Here is a 21,982-nt window from a genome sequence, read left to right on the forward strand (position 1 = left end):
AAGGTTGGATATTGGATATTTGTGTTCTGCGGATTCAGCGCAGTGCTCGCATTTGATCTGATATAGGCAGTCTGATTACGGACAGCTGCTCTCTGCCTGCACCCTCCTCCTCCAGATGCTGGTTCGCTTAAGGACCGTCAATAAATTTCCGAACCAAACCGAACCTGTTTCACGGTGGTATTGTTTTGTGTGTTGTGGGGGAAATGGGTGTGGGTCTGATCAGTTAATTATATGTGTGATCAGCTGATTTAGGATGTTATTAAATACAGTGCCCCACCTGCATGAAATTCAGAAAGCTCATGTTGTCCTTTTTCTTTTCTTTCAGCTTTCAGGCATGGTTTATAATCTGTAAATAATCAAATTAGATTTGGATTTGATCCACTCTGGCCTTTCTGGTCCTTAATATTTTTGTAGTTGCTCTTGAGTTTTATTTCCCTGCACAAACCTCATTTCTCCTGGTCCCATGGCCAATCAGAGAGCAGCAGTCTGTTCACGTCACATGTAGTCCCGACTCAGCTCCGGTTGTACCTGCTCAGGAGCGGGGACCAAAAAACTAGGTACCGGGTTGGAAAAAAACACTAATGGAAACGCTCGCAAAGCGGGCTGAGTGGAGTGGAGCCGGGCTAAATAGAGCCAGTGGAAAAGGGGCATGAGAGGGGCCAAGGCCTAAGCTGACGTCTACTGTCTTGAAACAGCTCCAGTCTTGAAAACGACAGTGGTTTTTGACAACAGTATTTGATTAACCTTTCTGCCACTGCTATGTTTGCATGAGATGATTATGTACAGAGAAGCCGGTAATTATTTGAATGGGAAATGGCGGAAGGAGGCGCTGCACCACCAGTGATCTTCTTGTGTTAAAAACGTACAGAGTATGAAACATGTATCTAATAAAAAAGTAAAGTGGTGGAAAATTCAACACAAAGCTTTAAATTAAAACGATATTACTAACTTAATATAATTAAGTTTTTACACTGATTTGCTTTACTGGGTTGAAATGGATTCAACTTAAAGTACGTTTTTTTCTTCTTGTTCCTCTTCACAACTGGTTTTACTAATCCTAACATCATACTTTATACCATTGTGTAATGTAGCTTTGCAGTGTTTGAACAGAGCTGCCAGTAGGCATGCAGCTTTTCCCTGGCTCAGCTGCAGTGTGGAAAGCTTGGCCTTCTTTGTATATTGATAGATTTGCATGTTCTTAATGGGGTACATTATTGTAATAACATCTAAGTTTTTGTAGGGATGTGCAAGAGTATTTTTATTGTAAAAAAAGAATTTAATTTCTTACTCCCCAATAAAATCATCAATCAGTCAGTAGGTAAAAGACTTTAAAAGTCACGTTGAGAAACAATTTGAGCCGGTTGCTTAAAAAAATCACCAGAGGCACATTTTTATGATATTCAGATCAGTCAGTCAGTCATTTTCTACCGCTTATTCCATAGTGGGTCGCGGGGGAGCTGGTGCCTATCTCCAGCAGTCTATGGGCAAGAGGCAGGGTACACCCTGGACAGATCGCCAGTCCATCGCAGGGCAACACACAAACAACCATGCACACACTCATTCATACACCTAAGGTCAATTTAGAGTGACCAATTAACCTAACAGGCATGTCTTTGGACTGTGGGAGGAAGCCGGAGTACCCGGTGAGAACCCACGCATGCACGGGGAGAACATGCAAACTCCATGCAGAAAGACCCCAGGCCAGGAATCGAACCCAGGACCTTCTTGCTGCAAGGCAACAGTGCTACCAACTGCGCCACCGTGCAGCCCTCAGATCAGATTAGGTATAAATCTAATAGATTATTACAATGTGTTTGTGTGTTCATGTGTATGACCTTGTGCGTCTCTGTGTGTGAAGCAATTAGAGAGCAAAGGGATTTAACTTAAAACAACACTATGGTCAGGCACATATCCATGCTGCTAGTACTAATCTCCCTCTTTATCTCACACATGCACACAAACCCGCTCACAGAGGCTGAACTCGTAACCTGACCGAGGGATCAACACAGGCATTAATCTATACAAAGTTTGAGATTGTTCCACTAATCTGCTGCACATGACAGATTTGGAATATTCAAATCAAGCATCATCTTTTCAGTGAATTTTTTTTTTTTTATGAACGGACAATACGGAAGTATTGTTTTTTAATAATTATAAAAAGAATATGTTCAGAAAAAAACCCTGACGATACATTTAAGTGAAAGAGAAGGGCCTGTGAATGCTCTCCCCTGGGTGCTGTCTTCCTATAACGAAGCAGTCTTACGTAACATCAGTCAGATCCAGATCAATGAGGTTTCATGAAGCGGCAGTGCAACCAGTCAATCCAGATAACCTCTGGCTACACTAATCAGAGCCAGTAATTGAATACTGGGCAGGAATACAATACTGTACAGTCAACAGGGGCAGTAAAAGCCTAAACATACAGCTCCAATTTCCCAAATGCAAAGTGAGGAAGTTCACCTCAGCTCCTCTGCCTCAGAGGAATTTCTCGACAGCTGGTTTAAAGAGACAAGTTCAAGGAAAAGACAGCCGGTCATAATGAAGAGACTTCTGAACACAACTGCACAGATCATACCGACAAAATAGTTTTTACTTTTAAAATTTAGGCGAGCTGGGCAGTTAATGGGAGTGCTAAAGCTAATCCAACTCTCCAACAAAACACTGTCCTGGTAAAATAAAACTTAAACGATGTCCATGGTTGATTAAAAATTTATTTTCTGACCATAGAAGTGTGCATTAAAGCAACATGCTGAGGTACTCCTAACATGACCCTGCTAGTTTACTGATAGTGATCAGTTTATCTTAACATTAGGCACTACCATAAAGTCAATACATTCACACAGAAAACAAGGCATGGCCAGCAATGGAAGGTCTCAGTTTGGTAAGGTTGATTGGAAATAGTACGGCTTCCCTGTATTTGCGCAAAATCTGAAAAAGAAAATATACAACATGATCTGAACAGCTGCTCATACTGGCGCTAACATAATACAACATTGATTATTGCAGGTATAATAATATTATTAATAACAAGTATTAGTTTAATGTTGATACACAAACTTTAAGCTAAAACTGAGATTACCGTAAACAGCTGCTAAATGTTCTTAAATGCTTATTATGTCAATTATTAAACCTCTTTACAGTTCTTTGTATGCTACTCTTAAAAACGTTGGCAAACCTTGATACCAGTAATCAAATGATACCTACTGGAGACCTTTGTGGTTATTTATGGTTTAATTTAGGAATTTATCACCATTTACCTCAAAATTAAACTACATTTACTGAAACGGTAACTGAGGATCACAGTTACTGTTTTCGGTTGGTTTCAGTCAGATCTATCAAAGCAAGGCAATGCAAGGTCATTTTATTTCTATAGCAGCTTTCATACACAAGGTAGTTCATGGTGCTTTATAGGAAAATAAACGTACCATAATAATCATCAATCAGAAAAAATATCTGACAGATTCCCTTATGTAAGGTAAAGAAAAAAATCATAATTCTCTCTTAGCAGCACACTGGTGTTCCTCACGGTTTGGAATAAGTCCATTTCTGTTGGTTGGCTTTTCTTCGGAATATTTTACTTATAAATTCTGGCAAAACCAAATCCTTTGAATTTGATCATAAAAAATAATACAGCTGGAGGCTGAATGCCTTGGCTTCTTATCCCACTGGAAAGCATCTCAAAACAAATTTCAATTAAAGTTCATCTTTCAACTCCTTTTCTAAACAGGCCTCCAATGTAGACATTTTTCACAATTATGCTTTTTTCACATCTTGGATAAAACTATTGAGATGCTATTTAATTGGGTGTTCAAATTTAAGACATTTTTTAAAAGATGATCCAGAATGCTGCAGCCACATTGCTGTCACGTAATAATTTGATTTTCTGATAAGAAGATATGTATATTTTTCTTGGTCTAGCTTCTCTACAGTGATTTCCTGTAAGGTTAGAATACAGTACAAATTTTTACCTGTTATTATGTTTAAGAAATAATCAGTCAGTCATTTTCTACCGCTTATTCCATAGTGGGTCGCGGGGGAGCTGGTGCCTACCTCCAGCAGTCTATGGGCGAGAGGCAGGGTACACCCTGGACAGGTCGCCAGTCCATTGCAGGGCAACACACAAACAACCATGCACACACTCATTTTCACACATAAGGGCAATTTAGAGTGACCAATTAACCAAACAGGCATGTCTTTGGACTGTGGGAGGAAGCCGGAGTACCCGGTGATGAGAACCCACGCATGCACGGGGAGAACATGCAAACTCAATGCAGAAAGACCCCAGGCCAGGAATTGAACCCAAGACCTTCTTGCTGCAAGGCAACAGTGCTACCAACTGCACCACCATGCAGCCCTGTTTAAGAAATAATAGTTTCATAATAGTTGTTTTTACCTGTACTTTCACTTTTTAAAAATGTTTTTTGTTTGTATTGTTATAGGTGTTTATTTTTCATATTTTTCGTTTTATTGTACCAGCTGTACTTAGAGATGCCCAGAACTAATCACTGGTCTTGTTCTTTAAGCTGCTGTTTAAAGTGTTCTTGTCTATGAAAAATGCACAAAAAAAAAAAGAAAGTATTTATGACATCTAAAATGTCAATCATGAAAAATAGGACAGTTTTCTTGCTAACTGAGATTCAGCCTTATTCATCTAACATGGAAGCATGCAGTCTGGGGGTAATGAGGTATAAATGGATTAAATTGCTTAGTATTGTCAGAACTTCTGGAGTGAAGCCTCTGCTCTGTCTGTCTACTCAATGGCACTCTGTATCTGCAGCTCTGACTAAATATAACCTTCAACCTCCATAAAGTCTGGAGTAGTCATTATCAATGGAGACAGTGTGAGGCTGAACACTGCCCTTTCAGCCATATCGCCACCATGTCCAGCCGCCACTGAAATATGGCGCATTTCTCACTGGAACGCTGCCCGTCCTCTCATGTGCCATAAAATGAAAGTTGACCTTTCAGGGAGCGTTGAAAGTTCTGTGTGCTCTCTCAGTCGACAAACAGAAGGCAAGAATTCACAGAAAAGCAATGACAAAGTACCTGTGTTTGTGTTTAACTTGAATCCAGCCTGGCTTTACTGATATACGAAGATAAATGTCAGAGATGCAGAAGAAGCAGCACTTAATGACCCCGATTTCAACATGTTTCTCTTCTCTGCTTGGCCTCAGGATTTGTTAAGAGTCTGCCTCATGCCCTCCCTTCCATAATAAATAACCTGCTAACAATTACAAACAGCTCTCGTCTGCTGCTGCCGTGCCCTGCAGCCACAGACACTTCCACTCCTTACATCCTGACATGAAGGGTAACTGAGTGGAGCTCTCCTTTGACTTAAATGTAGTGAAGATCCCTCTTGGTCAGCCTCAGGCACAGATTAACTTGCTCAGACGCTTAAAGCTCAGTCACATCAAAGGAAAGTTGTATTTACTCTTATTTTGTGCTCTCAATAATAGAATCATGTACCAGCTGATTCCCTAACATGGTGGTTTTCCGTTGGAAATCCTTTGACACTATTTCTTTGCGAGACTGTCAACATTTACACACACATATATGTATTTATTCCCTACCCTTTCGACATCATGGAGAAACGACCACATGGCTTGTAATTGAAGCGTCGTATGGATTTTAAACAGGAAGAAAAAGGACCTCAACAATAGTTTCAACCTCTGTCAATGTAGGATGTGCAAAACATATTTTATGCTTCAAACGTCATGCTGATGTCTGCTTCACTGATTCTGAATTCTAAATGATTTTTTTTTACATTATCACCTTCAAAATAAAAATATAAACCTTCGGAATGAACAAAACGGGATTGAAGAAATATTTCCAAAGCTTATTGTAATTAATTGTTTGTTAAATGTAATAAAGATTGAGCTCTAAACAAGATGGCGGCGGAGGAGAAAGCGTGCTGGCGCGCTGGTAAAGCTCCGCAAAAGAGGACTTCGCACACCACTGCCTTCAATCCACCTGGCAAATGTCCGCTCTCTCAACAACAAGATGGACGAGCTGCTTCTTCTCACCGGTAAAAACACGGACCTCCGCGGATCAGCGGTTCTCTGCTTCACCGAGACATGGCTGAGTGAAAACATCCCGGACCGTGCACTGCTGTTGCCGGACTTCCAGCTGCTCAGAGCGGATCGCAGCGCGGAGCTATCGGGGAAGAGGCGAGGAGGCGGAATCTGCTTTTATATAAATGAAGGTTGGTGCAGAGACGTAAAAGAGCTGGGAAAAACATGTAGTCCGGATCTGGAGTCATTTTCCATAATCTGTAAGCCGTTTTATTCACCGAGAGAGTTTTCCTCGTTTATAATAATTGGCTCATATTTTCCACCGCATGGCTGCACTTCTGCCGCGGAAAAACATCTTGCTGAGCTGATTACAGACCTGGAGAAAAAATACCCTGACTCTTTCATCATAATACTGGGAGATTTTAACAGAGCAAACCTCTCAAATGAACTCCCCAAATACAGACAGCATATTAAGTGTCCCACCAGAGACAAAAACACACTGGACCATTGTTACACAGCTTTAAAGGACTCATATCATGCTGTTACCAGGGCTGCTCTGGGTTTCTCGGATCATTATCTAATCCACCTCATCCCAACCTACAGACAGAGACTAAGAGCTTCCAAACCCGCAGTTCACACTGTTAAGAAGTGGACTGAGGAATCAAAGCAGATGCTACAGGCCTGCTTTGAATGCACAGACTGGACTGTTTTTGAAACTTCAGCCACTGACCTAAACCAACTAACTGATGTGGTGACATCATACATCAGTTTCTGTGAGGACATGTGTGTGCAGACCAAGACCTTCTGCACCTTTGGGAACAATAAGCCATGGTTTACTCCACACCTCAGGAATCTGCGCAGGGAAAAGAAAGAAGCTCACAGCAGTGGAGATTGGGCGCGGTACAGGCAGGCCAGGAACAGACTAACAAAAGAGATCAAAGCAGCCAAGAGACGCTACAGTGAGAAGCTTAAGAACAGCCTTTCTACTGGTGACACTTCAGCTGTATGGACCGGTCTGAGAAACCTGACTGCCTACAAGAGCCCCTCCACCCATCCTGAACAGAGCCGTCTCCTGACCAACCGTCTGAATGGCTTCTACTGCAGACATGACAAGAAGCCATTCACACCTCAAATCATCTCCTCTACATCCCATTCAGGAACAAATTCCTCCCATAAAGCAACCAACCCCCCACCATCAGATCCTCTGCCTGCACTAAAGATCTCCGAGAAAGAGGTAAACAGGCTCTTTCAGCGCATGAAAACAAAGAAAGCTGGAGGACCTGATAACGTCTCCCCATCATGCCTGAATGCCTGTGCAAATCAACTCGCTCCGATCTTCACAAGGATCTTCAACAAATCACTGGAGAAATGTGAGGTCCCCTCCTGCCTCAAACGATCCACCATCGTCCCGGTTCCCAAGAAACCCACCATCCTAGGATTAAATGACTACAGGCCTGTAGCCCTGACGTCTGTGATCATGAAATCCTTTGAGCGGCTGGTGTTGAAGCACCTGAAAGACATCACAGGCCCCCTGCTGGACCCCTTGCAATTTGCTTACCGAGCAAACAGGTCAGCAGCTGATGCTGTTAACTTAGGTCTACACTGCACCCTGCAACACCTCGACCATCCAGGGACGTACGCCAGGATCCTGTTTGTAGACTTCAGCTCGGCCTTCAACACCATCATACCAGACATCCTCCACCAGAAGCTCACCCAGCTCAACGTCCCAGCCTCCACCTGTCAGTGGATCAACAGCTTCCTGACGGACCGACAGCAGCAGGTGAGACTGGGGATCATCTTCTCCCGATCCAGATCAATAAGTACTGGTGCCCCCCATTGATGTGTTCTATCCCCACTCCTCTTTTCTATGTACACAAATGACTGCACCTCATCGGACTCGTCCGTGAAACTCCTTAAGTTTGCAGACGACGCCACTGTCATTGGACTGATCCAGGACGGTGATGAGTCTGCATACAGACAGCAGGTGGATCGGCTGGTACACTGGTGCGGTCAGAACTACCTTGAACTGAACCCACTCAAGACTGTGGAAATGGTGGTGGACCTTCGGAGAACACCACCCCCATACACCCCCCTCACCATCCTCAACAACACTGTATCGGCCGTGGACCACTTCAGGTTCTTAGGAACCACCATCTCTGAGGACCTGAGATGGTCTTCACACATATACACTGTTTGAAAGAAGGCCCAGCAGAGACTGTACTTTATGAGGCAACTCAAGAAGTTCAACCTTCCACAGGAGCTGTTGGTCATCTTCTACATTGCCGTCATTCAGTCTGTCCTGTCTTCATCCATCTCAGTGTGGTTTGGCTCATCCACAAAACAGGACAAGTCCAGACTGCAACGAATAATCAGGAATGCAGAGAGAATAATCGGGGCTGACCTTCCCTCCATCCAGGACTTATACAGGTCTAGGGTCAAGAAAAGAGCTGCCAAAATCTCTGCAGACCCCACACACCCTGCACATAAACTGTTTAGAGTTTTACCTTCAGGCCGCCGCTACAGAGCACTGTTTACTAAAACCAGCCGCCACAGAGACAGTTTCTTCCCCCAGGCTGTTTCTCTGATGAACATTCAATAGAGTACAGAACAACAGCATACAAATGTTGCAAATGCACCTTTTTTATTAGATATGTGTATATTGTAAATTGTAAATTTGTATATTCTGTAATGCAAAAACAGAACAAAAGAGCAAAGTGTACCGGAGGCAAATTCCTTGTTTGTATGCACGAACTTGGCAATAAAGCTGATTCTGATTTTCTTTGGCCTCATTGATCAGCAGTGCATTTGGAGGAGTCATGGTGAGACTTTCAAACAAAACTGTTAACCATGGTGGTGGCAGCATCATGCCATGTGGTTCTGTTAAGTTGATTGCTTACTTACTGCAATACTATAGCTAAAAACTGTGATTTCAGTAACTATGAACCATCATTTTAAGGACACCTTACTTTTTTTGTCTTTGCATAATGACCCCACCACTCTACCTGAGCTTTTAGCAACTCAGCCAGTAAGAAACTACACCTGGTGTGGGCATTAAGGGGAAGCTGGGGTCCATTCAGCTGGCCAAATTATTTCCTACCCAATATTGAATCTAAAAATCCTACAATGTCCACACTGATAACGATTTTGCTTCATTACATTGTGCAGCTCTACTAATGACTGTAATGTCTATTTATACTAAACTTGTAGGTCTATGTAAGGAAATGCCAGGTGGCCCTCCAATGAGATTTAGTGTCAATTGCATTTCTGTAGTTTAGGAGCTTAAAATTTGGCAACAACACATTAGTGTTTTCCACAGCTAGCAGCTGTGAAAACCCAGTGAGCCAGTCTTTCATCGAGCTTATGTAATGTAACAGCGAGCACTGCTGTGTGGGAGCGTTAGATGTAACCTGTAAAGTATCCTACAGTGGTAAACAAACTTTGATTGAGCAGCGGGAGGGTGAGGGAGCTCTGAAGCAGTGGAGCACAGGATCAGGTGCTGCTATCTGTGAACATGCTTTTTATCAGAACGGTGTTGAGTGACCAGCTCCTCACAAATGCGAGCAAGCGTCCGTGGGAGTGGCAGTATTTCGAGCATCAAAAAGCGACAAGCCAGAGCTTGTACTCCTGTCAGGTGTCTTTGGAATTTGGTTTCTCCGTCCATGTCTCTGTCTCAGTCTTGGTCCTGCACTGGGTTTCCATAAGGGTTGTAAATGTTCCCTCTTCACTCTATAGTGTTTTACTGAAAGGTTTTCTTTCACAATGAGAGACCTGATTACAATATATAGAGACTGAGGGCTTTGTTTATCTTGTATGCTTAAGTTAAGTAGTGGTTTGGCAACTTGGGAGAGGAGTTAGGATAGGAGTCTGACTGAAAGCTTGTTGGCCTGCTCAATATTCATCAAAATTGCAATAGTAAAGTTTTTAACATATTTTTCAGCGGATGCAGGTAACGGTGCACGGTTCAAAAAGCTGCTCTCACTTCTAAATTAGCTCATCAGAGCTGTGAAGGAGGAATAAATCATAAAACAGAACACATTTCAATTAGACCGTAGCTGTTCAAGGCTGGCATTGCTTTGATCTGTGCATGTACTATTTGTGTGTGTGTGCTTGATTTAAGGAGGAGTGTTGCATCTCGGGGCCCCATGGCTAGTCTGGGCCGGGGCTGTAAATCTTGCTGCGTCTCCGGGTTTTCTCTGGGACCATAAGTTTGAAGGCAATTATGGAAAACAAGCGGGATGCAAGATTTCCTTAGTCCCGCAGGATTTGTGGTTGCAGCCTAAATGGATTGCTGCCCTGTCTATACCCAAAACGAATAGCACCCACCTCAGCTCCCAGCTCAGCTTCCCGTCGAGCATCGATTGGCTTTCTGTGTGTTTTGCTCATTGGACAGACTTAGTAAAGAAATGAGACTAAATATACTACGTCCAAACCTTGACCAGAGGCCATTAGGCGTTGCACGCTCGTTATTTATTTATGTAAAATCAAACACATTGATTCTTGTACACTCAGCATGATCTGACCACACTTACTTTTAATACGTATTTAAACGCAAAAGGATTTCGTAAACCAACTGCACTGAAAAAGCTCTTGTTCCCTAAGTGTCATATAATATTTTTTTATATATATAATCATTGATTTTTGGGCTTGGTCTCTTTTATACCGGCTTATTAGTAGCCGGATGCTTCAGTGGAAAGTTTCATATTGGGGAGGAAATGGGACCTCATGAATATAAACATGAGCAGCTTGGGCTGCTTTGATCTGAGCCTGGCTGAGAGCCGTGAATAGAGTGGGCTGGAGTTGCCATTGCACAACTCTCTTTCTCTCTCTCGTTCTGCCTATTTTAACCATTTACATAATTGTTATAACTGTTCTGGCCAGCAGTGTGAGATGCTCAATAAAAGTGGATTGTGCTGTAAGTGAGAGGAGATACCAGAGTGGATCCAAAACAAGAGCTTTGTGTGTTAGAAATGCTTTAATGAAGCGTGTGTGTTGTTAGTTTGTGTTCATTGAAAAGAAAACCTTCAGGCGGGCAGCAGGATAGTCCGCTCATTGCTTGAGATGAGCCCACTTATGATCTCTGATGCACAGAAAAACCGACCTAAGCATTCTTGACCATTTTTAAGAAGTTCTTAATGTATGTTTTTGCTGCAAACTGGTTTCCAAACATTACAGGGGCTATTAATTTCTTATGCATCAAGTAAAGTATTTGGTTTGATTACACTTTCAACAAAGCATGCAAATGCATGAATCCCTGAAACGCACATGGTCATTATTCCTGGTTAAAACAGCTGCACAGGGCACAAAACACATGGCGCACAGTGGAGAGTTACTGCTTGCTTCATGTCATTCCTCTGTTCTTTTTCCAACATTTCCTGTAACAATCTATTCCTGTAAACGGAAAACTAAAAGCTACATTTCTCCTCACCCACCAAAAACAATGTCTCAACACGTTTGCATCAGGATTATGGAACAATTGGTATTTCAGGTTTAGGGGAAGAATCCACCCAAAGCTGAGGGAAGAGGACACAACATAGTTTAAGCCACGGCTGCTCTATGGGCGCCACACCAGCAGGCCGAACCTGAACGAAGACCTTTGTTTCCCCTCAGTCATATTTATAGTCGGAAATACTGCGGTGTGCCTGTGCGTGTTTTATGGTCTCCAATGGTTTATGACTGCTGGTGGTGTTTATGCACGGGAACAGAAAGGGTCAGGAGGTTGAAATCAATAGTGCACCTTAATGAGGTTGTCTGAAAAGAAAGGGAAGGCGGGGATGTGTGGGTGATCAGAAAACCAATGGTGAGAGGAACAAAGGGGTGATGGGAAGAAACAATGCATGGTGTGTGGGGCGTGAAGAGGCTCTTAGGGCTTTCAGGTGGGTGTTTAAATCACTTGGCAGCTGGTTTAGTTTCATAAAATTCAGCAGAAATTGCTCATTTTTCGTTTGCAAAATGTTAACATTCAGCCGAAACTTTAGTGATGCCCAACTAGACTTCTTGAGACATGCTGAATGATTTCTCAACAAAGACGTTAGAAAACCCTGCTGCAGTGCTTGATTAAAATGTTGGGTTTTCTCCTTGAGGGAAATGAGTTGTAGTAACCTAGTTGGATCAGAGTTACGTAACAGCTTTATCATGAAAAAACAACATGACCCTTCAGTGCCCCTGGCTCACATGATCCTGTGGTCTTTTTTGATTTTCCAGAAGCAAAAATAGCAATAGCCTTCACAAAAAAAGGCTCTTTTAGCATTGTGACTACATCATACTTGTTTGATGTCCTGTCTCTGTATAAAGACGTGATTTGCATTTATTGTTGTTCCATTGTGGCATTTGCATGGCGGTCAGGATGTGTGAGTTGGTTTTACCAACCTTGTTCTTGGTGTGCTGTGAGACAGCTGTCAGCAGAGACAAACACAGCTGAGGAAACATATGTCAGCTCACCTTTGTCCTCCAGGGACAGACGTCCACACATACTATTAAAGGGGTAAGAAGAGGAGTTTAATTCACCAGAGAAAGAAGGAATAATATCTGTTTTGTTGTGGTGTTTCATAACTTTTTAGATTGCTTAAAAATATTTCCATTGCTTTTATGAACTTCCACATTTACTCTGTTTACTACTGTTGTTGTCATTTGGGTACTGTTGCTGATTTCTGAAACTACACTTAACTGAAGAAATAAGATGGCGCTAATGCTTCATGGTATTTACACATACAGTTCAAACAAAAACATATACCTTGATCTAACTGCTTTTATTTAGAACAGAAACGCAACAATAATTCCCAGAGCTTCAAAAACGTTGTAAAATACTGATTGGAGGTATTTCTATCAAATTAAGTTACTGGTATTTTCATGCATAAGATCAAAATATGGACATGAATGGTCCACTAAATTTAGTACTGCTTATTAACACAAGTCTAACAAGCTCAAATTAGCCAGGTAACGACTTTTTGCTTGCCTGTTGTTGGCTTGGCTCCTTAGCAGATATACAGCTTGTAGTTTGCCATATTTTAAAAAGCATAATCTGATAAGTGGGATGGTCAGCAATCCTTAAGTGTTCACACCGCAACTCTGTGTGTTGCATGCTTAGAAATGTCTCCAAAAAGCCAAATTTGTGTTTGTTGTAAGTGGGAGGGAAAGTGTAGAAGCCTCCTTTCAGCCTGCTGACTGGCAGTGCACAACATCAGGTGGAAGAGGGGCAGGACTGCATTAGTCTTTGCACCATACAGCAGGGGACAACTGCAGTCACTCCAGGCGCTATCTCTGGCATCCCATTAAAAGGCCTAAAATCTGTAGGAACGGTTTGATGGAAAATTGGATTTGTACGTGGAGCATTTTGTTGGAGTTGTAACAGAACAGAAAAATTAGCCGTGTAACACCAGAAGGCAGGGATAGCGTAAAAATCAAACAAACATCACATTACCATACAAAGCAAGAACACAAAAAGGAGCAACATTTTCAAAGAAAGAAAAAAAGTAATAACTAGTCCAACTGTCTTCCTGTAACAAGACAGAACATCAGTTAGCTAATTGTTGCGCTAAATGATCTTAGCAATGCAAGCCACTAACAAATAGTTATCTGAATGTTGATGATGAAATCTGTGCAAATAAACACTCCTTACTGCAACTAGTTAGGTATTTTCTTGATGTGGCAACCTTATTGGGTTTGAGATTTTTGTGTTCATAGACTGAAAATGATGGTTGTACTTAATTTGATCACAGTTGATGAAAGGAAAATTGGGTGATGCCAATGTCTGGTTGAGAAAATTATAAATTCTAATAATGGGATTTAAGTTTTGTCTGCGAAGTTCTTACCCAACAAATAGATTCCTGTTTGAATGTTTTCTTTACTGCTTATAATCTACTGCAGATCTGCAATGTTCTAAATCATCAAACACAAGGCATGCACTTCCTCAGCAGGAAGTTATTGTTAAATCAAGCGTCATCATGGTCTTATTTTTCACCTTTACCAGTCCCACCTATTCCTGTGATCAGCCTGTTTCTGTCTTCTTTCACAGATCTCTTTACCTACCTTCAGTGTCTTGTAATCAATGGCAGCCTCAGTCCAGACTCTTCCTCTGACGCGTGGCCCCAGCCAGAACTTCCGCAGCCCTTTCCCCACCTCCCCCCTCTCCTCACACTGCGGCATGGGAAGTGTAGGGAGTCTGGTGGAGAAGTCAGATGTGTCTCCGACTAAAGGTAACCGCGCGGTGCCCCAGGTGAGACCCAGACAGACCAATGGCTTGCTGAAGAAAGGCCTGACCCAGAGAGAACTACTGAACTACCTCAACATTACCAGGTAGGAACTGCTACAGATCAGCAGATACTTTTTTAGAATGTTTCATGAGATGTCTTCTGACCTCCTGTGCTTTCGAACAGAAAAGAGCCCAAAGCAGGTTCAAGCAGCGACAGCAAAAGGGACATTATCGGAGGCCGGGAAGAGGATGAAGCTTATGCCAAAGTCTACAGTAAAGATGGTACTGAAATAGACCTGACTAAAAACTCACTGCCAAGTGGGGGCAAGTATGAAAAGGTGAATGTAAGAGAATTTACATTATATTTTTAACATCAGTTGTGTTATAATATGGTGCCTTGCATTAGAGTTCATAAAGCTTTTTCTCACATTACAAGTGCAAATCTCAACATTTTTCACTGGAGCTCAGTTAAATTGTATCGGTCTACACTTTTAAGTCTTGTCGTAAATTCTCTGTTAGATTTAGATCTAGACTTTAACTAGGCCAAAGTTCATGTATTTGGCCTAGTGCATGTCCTGCTGAAAGGTAAACCTCTGCCCCAGTTTCAAGTCTTGTGCAGCCTCATAAAAAATATTATCAATTTACCTGGAAGTGCTCTTTGTATGGATGATTTACAGCCAGTGAAAAGGCTGTTGGGGTTGTGGTAAATTGATCTGTAACACTTTCATATATCTCCAGCAACATCATGCAACACCCCACTCCTTTCAGCAGCATAAATCAGCCTCAAATGTTGTTCACCTCAGCTGCACAGATTGAAATGCTGTCACTTATAGTGAATTTATTGCATTGATCAAGAATCTCTTTTTTCTGCCTGAATTGATCAACACAAAAAAGACTTAGCCAGCTGGGGGCTGTTTACGACAGCACCGAAAAGTACCGGTAACCGCGTGACTCAATGATGGGAAAGTTTGTCCAGCAACAGGGATGAGCAGTGAGGCTATCTTCAATATAAAAACTGTGCCAAAGAAAGAAACGGGGTTGTTTCCTCGCAGAAGACCAGCGAACAAGATTGAACGGAGAAAGAAGCTACAGATGAATCAGAAGACTGGAGACGCAGCCCCGCTGACAATTCTGCATTATTAAGAGGATCAACCCGTGTGCTATGAGAAGAGCCGCAACTCAAAATTAAGAATCAGAATTTCATCTGCTGCCTTTTTACCAAGACAACTGAAGTGAACTTGGTCAGTGAACAACTGATTGCTCTAAGTTTCAGGCTACTGGAAGTCCTGAACCAAGTTGAAGGAAGTGCTTCAACTATTCAGCCTCTGGAAGCTACCGACTTTTGAAACATATGCCAACAAAGTTTCTGTTTTTTAAATTATTTTAAATTTTTTTCCAACTTGACCATTGAAACCCCGAGCATCAGCGCCTGTCCACTTAGAGGAAGAAAACTGAAGATTTGCCTTTCACCCAAGAAGAAAATCACTCGTTGCCTACTGAAGAAATCATTCCGTTCGGATCCATGGTGAGCCTCCGTCTCCAAAGCCTCTTCAGCCTCACCAGTTTCAGCATTAGGGAAAGATAGGTTAAGTTGACTGATTTATTTCTATTATTCAAATTATTAAGCTTTGCTGATTTTTAAGCTGTTACTGACTCCTGCAAAAGCATTACTAATTAAAGGAAGCATATAAAATTCTAGATTTATTTTGGACAGTCAATTATTCGAGTCACCTTATTTTTGGGTTTTTCGTTGGTGGTAAAAAAAGTCTCATTGCCTGGTTCCAAATGATTTTAGGAGGTTTTTATGGGTTGCCTTAAGCCAACTTGTTAAAACGATGCCCTTGGGGCTCGTGCCGAGGCACTAAAATCAACCTAACCCATATACCAATTGCAAGTTGTAAAACAGGGAATGAGCAGCCATTAACAGAAGTGACTGTCGAGGAGTGGATGACTGCTGTGGGCTACTCAGTTGTCCAAGCCACGTCTGGAAAAGATAGGCTGTTAGCGGTTAGGCTTAAACAGATTTTCAGTAAACCTGCTTAGTAAGACCTTCCAGGTTTAGGGAAGTCCGGACCCGTTGGATGGAGAGCTGGAGCTTTAGAAATAGGGAAGTAGGAGGGAGGGGTTAGCTCATTGGACAACGATGTAGTAGCATTGATTTCATAGGAACATTTATGTTACATAACCCAGCCATTATTGCTGCGAGGGATCGCTTACTCTTCACATCTCTTTCCACTATCTTTGCTTTTTTTTTTTAGGTTCGGTTCAGGTCTTCTGCATTCAAGCCCGTCACCCCGAAAAACTTCAGCTCCATGCAAAACCTCTATCCCTCTTCCAAGTTGGAGGATATGGACCACGGCCTTTCAAATGGATTGCACAGAGCATACGGCCACATCGCTAAAACAGTCTCCACCTCTTCTTCTTCTTCCTCACCCTCCCGTCATGGAGGATCAACATCATGTGGTAACAAGGTATCCCGATCCAGCCTTATTACCTGAGGAATTACGCATTTTGGTAATTTGTCTCTATGGACTGTTATTACCTGGAATTTTGCTTAATTAATTACTTGGGCCATTTCATTAGATGCAGGATCCAGGCGTGTTATGCAATTAATTAGAAATGCAAAAAACGTTTTACACAAAATGTACCTTTTTATTTTTAAACATTTCTATAAAAAACTAGAATATATCTCTGTTTAAGTTAAATAGCTGTATAATTATGACTTTGCAGGCCATCTCCTCCGTGCCAGTGATGAGCCACGAGGAAGACAACCTCTCAGACTCGGGTCATAACTCAATGAGCAGCCTGCCGCCATACCGCCCTCCCTTCCGCCCACATTTGTCTCACATCAGGTCAGCTTCTACATCAATGTCTTCACTGTTATTTATGTTCAAAAACTCACATTTTCTTTGTTTTTCTAACTGTGTGGGTCTTGAAAACAAAAAAAAGATTTTAATAGCTTCTGTGGTTTCCACTCATTTGCCTAGCGCATCCATGGGCCACATCAACACCATTGGCTCCTTGGATCGAACGTCTCAGGGCCTGAAGGCCGCAGGGTCAGGGGGCGTGGCTATGGGGGAGGTAGCATGTCGAAGCATGGCCACTCTGAACCGTCTGACTCCCTACGGCAGCGAGGCTCCGCCTCCTTACGAATGGATGCTGTCCCTCTCGGTGGAGGACGTGGTGAGGGCAGAGCTAAAGGATGACTGGAAGGGGAAATAAGCAGTCTGAATGACTGACCGACCGATACAAAACTATTCATTCACTCTACAAATCTGTCCTTTATGGCAAAGTGGCAAAAAGCAAAATAAGTTTAAAGTCTTCCATAAACCATGTAGCGAACACAACCATTTAGCCTTTGTGCAAAACACAATCACTGGTGGAAAAGAAATCCTGCACATCACTCTGAAGAAATGTTTCCCCACCATAAAACATGATGGTGGCCACCTCATTCTGCGGGGAAGCCTCTCTTCAGCAGGAACAGGGTAACTGGTTAGAGTATAGTAGTTAAGAAGATGGCAGCACAATCCTGAAAGAAAACATGTTAGAGGCTGCAAAATCTGAGATTATGGCAGAGGTTCCCAGCTCTAAACAAACAACCAGAGCTACAATTGAACTGTTTAGGTCAAAGCATGAACCTCAATCCAACTTAGAATCTGCAGCAAGACCTGAAAACTGAAATTCACAGATTGGTCTGAGTCTGACCTACTTCACAAAAAAGAAATGCACCATTGTTTGTTTTATTTGTAAAAACAAAATATCAATCCTTTTCTTTTCTAACATTACAAAGAAATGCATAGAACTTGCAACATGACAAAATCTGAAAATGTTTTAGGGGTATAAATATTTGTGCAAGGCTCTGTAAGCTGCTAATGCTACTGTCTTGTCCAGGTGCGGGATCTGGAGGAGCGCCTGGTGGAGAAAGAGCATGAACTCAAGCAGGTGAAAAGGAACTTGGACGAGAGCGAGGGCGCCATCGCTCAGGTGAATCTCATTTTCTGCCATCAGTCCAAACATCATGTCATTTCTCTGTACTGACTCCCATCTGCTCGCCACGTGCAGGTTTTTGAAGGGAAGCAGCGTCTGTGGGAGAAGGAGGTGGAGGAGCTTAAGCGACTGTACGCCGCTAAGCTGCGTCAGGTCTCTCAGCACGCCCAGCGGTCCCAGCGCAGCTTGCAGTTGGAGCTGTTTAGGTCCCAGCAGGAGAAGAATCACCTGCAGGAGGAGCTCGACAGTCTGAAAAGCCAAGAAGCCACAGCCGTGCCTAAGCCGACTAGTCCGACACTGGAGGAGACACAGTGGGAAGTAAGAGTGCAAGAAAACAATCCTGCAGCATAATACTCCCAGCACCATGTTTCACAGTGAGGATGGTGTGTTCAGGGTGATACGAAGTGTTACAATGCGTGCCACACAGATTTGTTTGCGGTTTAAAGGTTACATGCAAATCATGTATCCTTTCCTGCTTCATTAATATTACATAGAAAGGCAAGATCCAATTTTTGAATTAAAACAATTTCCAGAAACTTTTAAACAGTGCTCTTATTTTCCATTGTTGTATGTCTCAGGTTTGTCAGAAGTCAGGGGAGATCTCGTTGCTAAAGCAGCAGCTGAGGGACTCCCAGGCAGAAGTGACCCAGAAGCTGAGCGAAATCTTCAAGCTGAAGACACAGCTACGGGAAACACGGATGGAGCTACGCAACAGGGAAGCCCAAATAGATGCTCTGAAGCTCATCCTGCAGGGGACGCAGCGCGGCAGGTGTTCCTCAGCCGGGGAAAGTATGAAAGAAGCTGAAGAGAGTCCATCAGTGGGGGCAACGGGTATCTGTCGCTCAAATAATACCTTTATGTTTCCAATTTTAGATCCAAAATCAGGTTCTAGCTGTGTAACCAGGTCAGGAGTACGGTGCATTTACCAGAAGCCAGTATCTTTCATGATCTTCCATTTGTGGTTTCTTTGAGTTCCAGCTGAATCCGCATGAACTTTTCCTTTGCAGGAGGCTCTGGTGGCCCCACAGAAGAGCGTCTGCGTGCAGAGCTGCTACTGGAGCGACGCCAGAGCGAGGCCCTGACCATGGCCTTTGAGGAGGAGAGGCACACGTGGCAGACGGAGAAAGATAAGGTCATCCGCTACCAGAAAGAGCTGCAGGCCAGCTACTTGGAGATGTACCACCGCAACGAAGCCCTCGAGAAGGAGCTGCAGCAGCTGAGGGCAGGCGGGACACGAGAAGGAAGGGGAACAGGAGAAGGAGGGGAGAGCAGAGATGGGACGTTGGATAGGGAGGCACCGGAGCTGACAGCTGAGAGAGCAGCAGGAAATCCAGAGGAAACACCTTCCTCGAGTCTGCCTTGGATAGAGAGGATTGAATCATCTGAAATTTGAATGTGACACACTTGTTTGCAATGCAAACTGTTTTCTCCTAAAGCATGGACCTATGAAGTCTGCCTGGAATAAACCCCCAAAAAATTAAACAAAAATAGAAATCTGGAGACTGAAAAACAATATTTACCAGGTCAAAATTCTAAACAATTTACCAAAATTCTGTAAAGGATAATGCTCACCTGCAGGATTTATGTGTAGTGCCATGTGATAGAAGTGATTTAGATAGCACACACAAAGGATCTAAAGAAAAGGTCAAAGAAAAATAACAAAAGTTTGGTAAACCTTTGACCCTTATTGGAGCCCAAAGCAATGAAGAATAACCAGAACATAACATTTTTCGTCACCGTTTTACAACAGAAGTGTTTGAAATGTGCTTTCAAGTACAAATTATTTTTTGATTTACCAAAAAATAACTTGTACTTTGTAAAAGAAAAGTAAAGGAAAGATGGGTTAAACTTAAAAACAAAAAATAATAGCTTAGTTAGAACAAAAGAACATGCCAATGTGAAAACCTTAACTAAATCTTAAAATGGTACCTATTATCTCATATTTTCTCATGTATTTTTAGTATTTTCCTGGTATAAAAATGCTTCATGCTGTCTGGTCCCCTTTGCTTCTGCACCTTGATTGTATTGTTGCCATTTTCCTGCAAAAGACTGGACCTTTAACATCCTTCTGGACATGTTCACGCCAAAGCTTGTCAGCGCCACACGTATCCTCAGCAGAATAATGCAAACTGTAAAATCACAGGAAAAGCACTGCCTAAGACTTATTTGAATGAGCTTAATGGTGACTGTTTTCCTTCCAAGTTGACTCGTTGGCAGATCTTGACCATAACCAAAGCCTTCATTTAATGAGGTCCCTGGAAATGCACCAAGTAACTTGCTGTTGACCAGAATTACCTTGACTGGCTGGTTGGACTAAAATGTCCAATCTGTAGTGTGGAAGTTGTTACTGAGAGAAAAAGGCTCTAACTATTTTCAGGATCAGAGTTGTCAGTTCACTCCTTCTCTACCTCCTACTTCTGCAGTTTTAGTTGTTTCATACTCAACTTTTTCATTTAGCAAAACGAGCCCGTCTGCCGTAGTCACCTTGGGGACGATTTGTTCAACCGATGAAGGAGCAAATTGATTCTAGCAAAGTTGATCGGTTGTGTCCTTTTGAGCTTTTCAACTTCTGTAATAGAACATAGGACCATGTGGTACTTGGCCTCATTTAGAGGAACTCAAGCAATCTTTGTCATAATTATTTGCAAGCAAAAAATAAAAGAATGATTTAGGCGTGATGTAGTGCTAACTGGCACCAAAACGACAAACTCCCAGTATAAACTGCAATGTGTTCAAGAAAGTTTTAATAGCATTTAAGTCTTCAGGGGTACAAATAATCAATCGTTACTGTGGCTGTCACTAGGTTTATATGCATGGCAGCCATGTTGGATTCAAGGAACCTTTCTGTTAAAATATCAAATTACAAGCTTGAAATTTTTACCTTCTTGGCCAAAACAGAATTGAAATGCATCCTTCAAGCAGTGCTAATGCATAAGATTGGGTTTTATGGATTTGTTTTTATAAAACAACAAATTAATAATGTTAAAGTCCTGTGGCAATATTTTTAAATGTCTGTCAAGAGGTTGGACTTGTAATAGTTTGAGAACCATTGGTTTAGTGAATAATACTGAGTTAAAACTAGTTATGATTAGATTAGTAAAACCCTGGTTTACAGCCACTGCTCTTACACCAACAGTGGGACCTTATCTCTGCTCTTAATATAAATTAGGGCCGCTCACAGCAGGAATATCTCTAATTCAGTTATGGTTCTTAAAATAAATTGGAACAGTCTAAAAGTCTTTATCAGTGGTCAAAGGTTTACAAAAACCAGACAAATCTGTGATTGGTCCATCTCTACGTGTGATTCTGAGCCTGTTACTGTGTGCAGATGGATCAGTGTACTTGTCTTTCAGCTGAGTTCATGTAAAAACTCTGCGTTTCTGAGTTTGATTTGGAGAAAAAAATATATCTGGTGCACATCTTTTGAACATATTTTCCTCATTATGTCTCCTTTCAAGTGAGATTTACAAATGTTGTACATACCTGCACTTTTAATTTGTACTCCAAAGAGACTGTTGTCTTAAATCCTTGAAATCTGTCGACTTCCACATCGTCTGATTGCAGTAAAAGCAAGTGCTAGCTGTTAGTAATGATTACATTAGTCCTCCCAAATGCATGACTGAAGTCAAACTATGTTCTTTTAATTAGAAATATTCACAAGCCAGCTGTCTGTTGATCTTTGAATATACTGTGATGTCGATTTACTGGAATTAAAACTGTACCGAATAAATTAACCTTTGTTTTGCATTCTTTGTGGAGAGGTTAGTCTGAATTTATCTGCTAGGAATCAGGGTTA

The 21,982-nt window shown here is 42.1% G+C and overlaps 1 protein-coding gene across 2 annotated transcripts in view; it reads left to right on the forward strand.

Annotated features, from left to right (window-relative positions):
• n4bp3 (NEDD4 binding protein 3) overlaps nucleotides 1–21,920 on the forward strand; it is a 42,889-nt gene extending 20,969 nt beyond the window's left edge. For both annotated transcript variants that reach the window (XM_047353396.1, XM_047353397.1), the window contains exons 2-10: nucleotides 14,023–14,303; nucleotides 14,384–14,537; nucleotides 16,458–16,670; nucleotides 16,930–17,051; nucleotides 17,187–17,382; nucleotides 18,091–18,183; nucleotides 18,262–18,504; nucleotides 18,765–19,017; nucleotides 19,194–21,920. In XM_047353396.1, the coding sequence (XP_047209352.1) occupies nucleotides 14,056–14,303; nucleotides 14,384–14,537; nucleotides 16,458–16,670; nucleotides 16,930–17,051; nucleotides 17,187–17,382; nucleotides 18,091–18,183; nucleotides 18,262–18,504; nucleotides 18,765–19,017; nucleotides 19,194–19,579 (1,908 nt within the window). In that variant the 5' untranslated portion in view covers nucleotides 14,023–14,055 and the 3' untranslated portion in view covers nucleotides 19,580–21,920. The remainder of the gene's footprint in view (nucleotides 1–14,022; nucleotides 14,304–14,383; nucleotides 14,538–16,457; nucleotides 16,671–16,929; nucleotides 17,052–17,186; nucleotides 17,383–18,090; nucleotides 18,184–18,261; nucleotides 18,505–18,764; nucleotides 19,018–19,193) is intronic.
• The last annotated feature ends 62 nt before the right edge of the window (nucleotides 21,921–21,982 follow it).

This window comes from Girardinichthys multiradiatus, chromosome 23, assembly GCF_021462225.1.
Source record: "Girardinichthys multiradiatus isolate DD_20200921_A chromosome 23, DD_fGirMul_XY1, whole genome shotgun sequence".
Lineage (NCBI taxonomy): Eukaryota > Metazoa > Chordata > Actinopteri > Cyprinodontiformes > Goodeidae > Girardinichthys > Girardinichthys multiradiatus.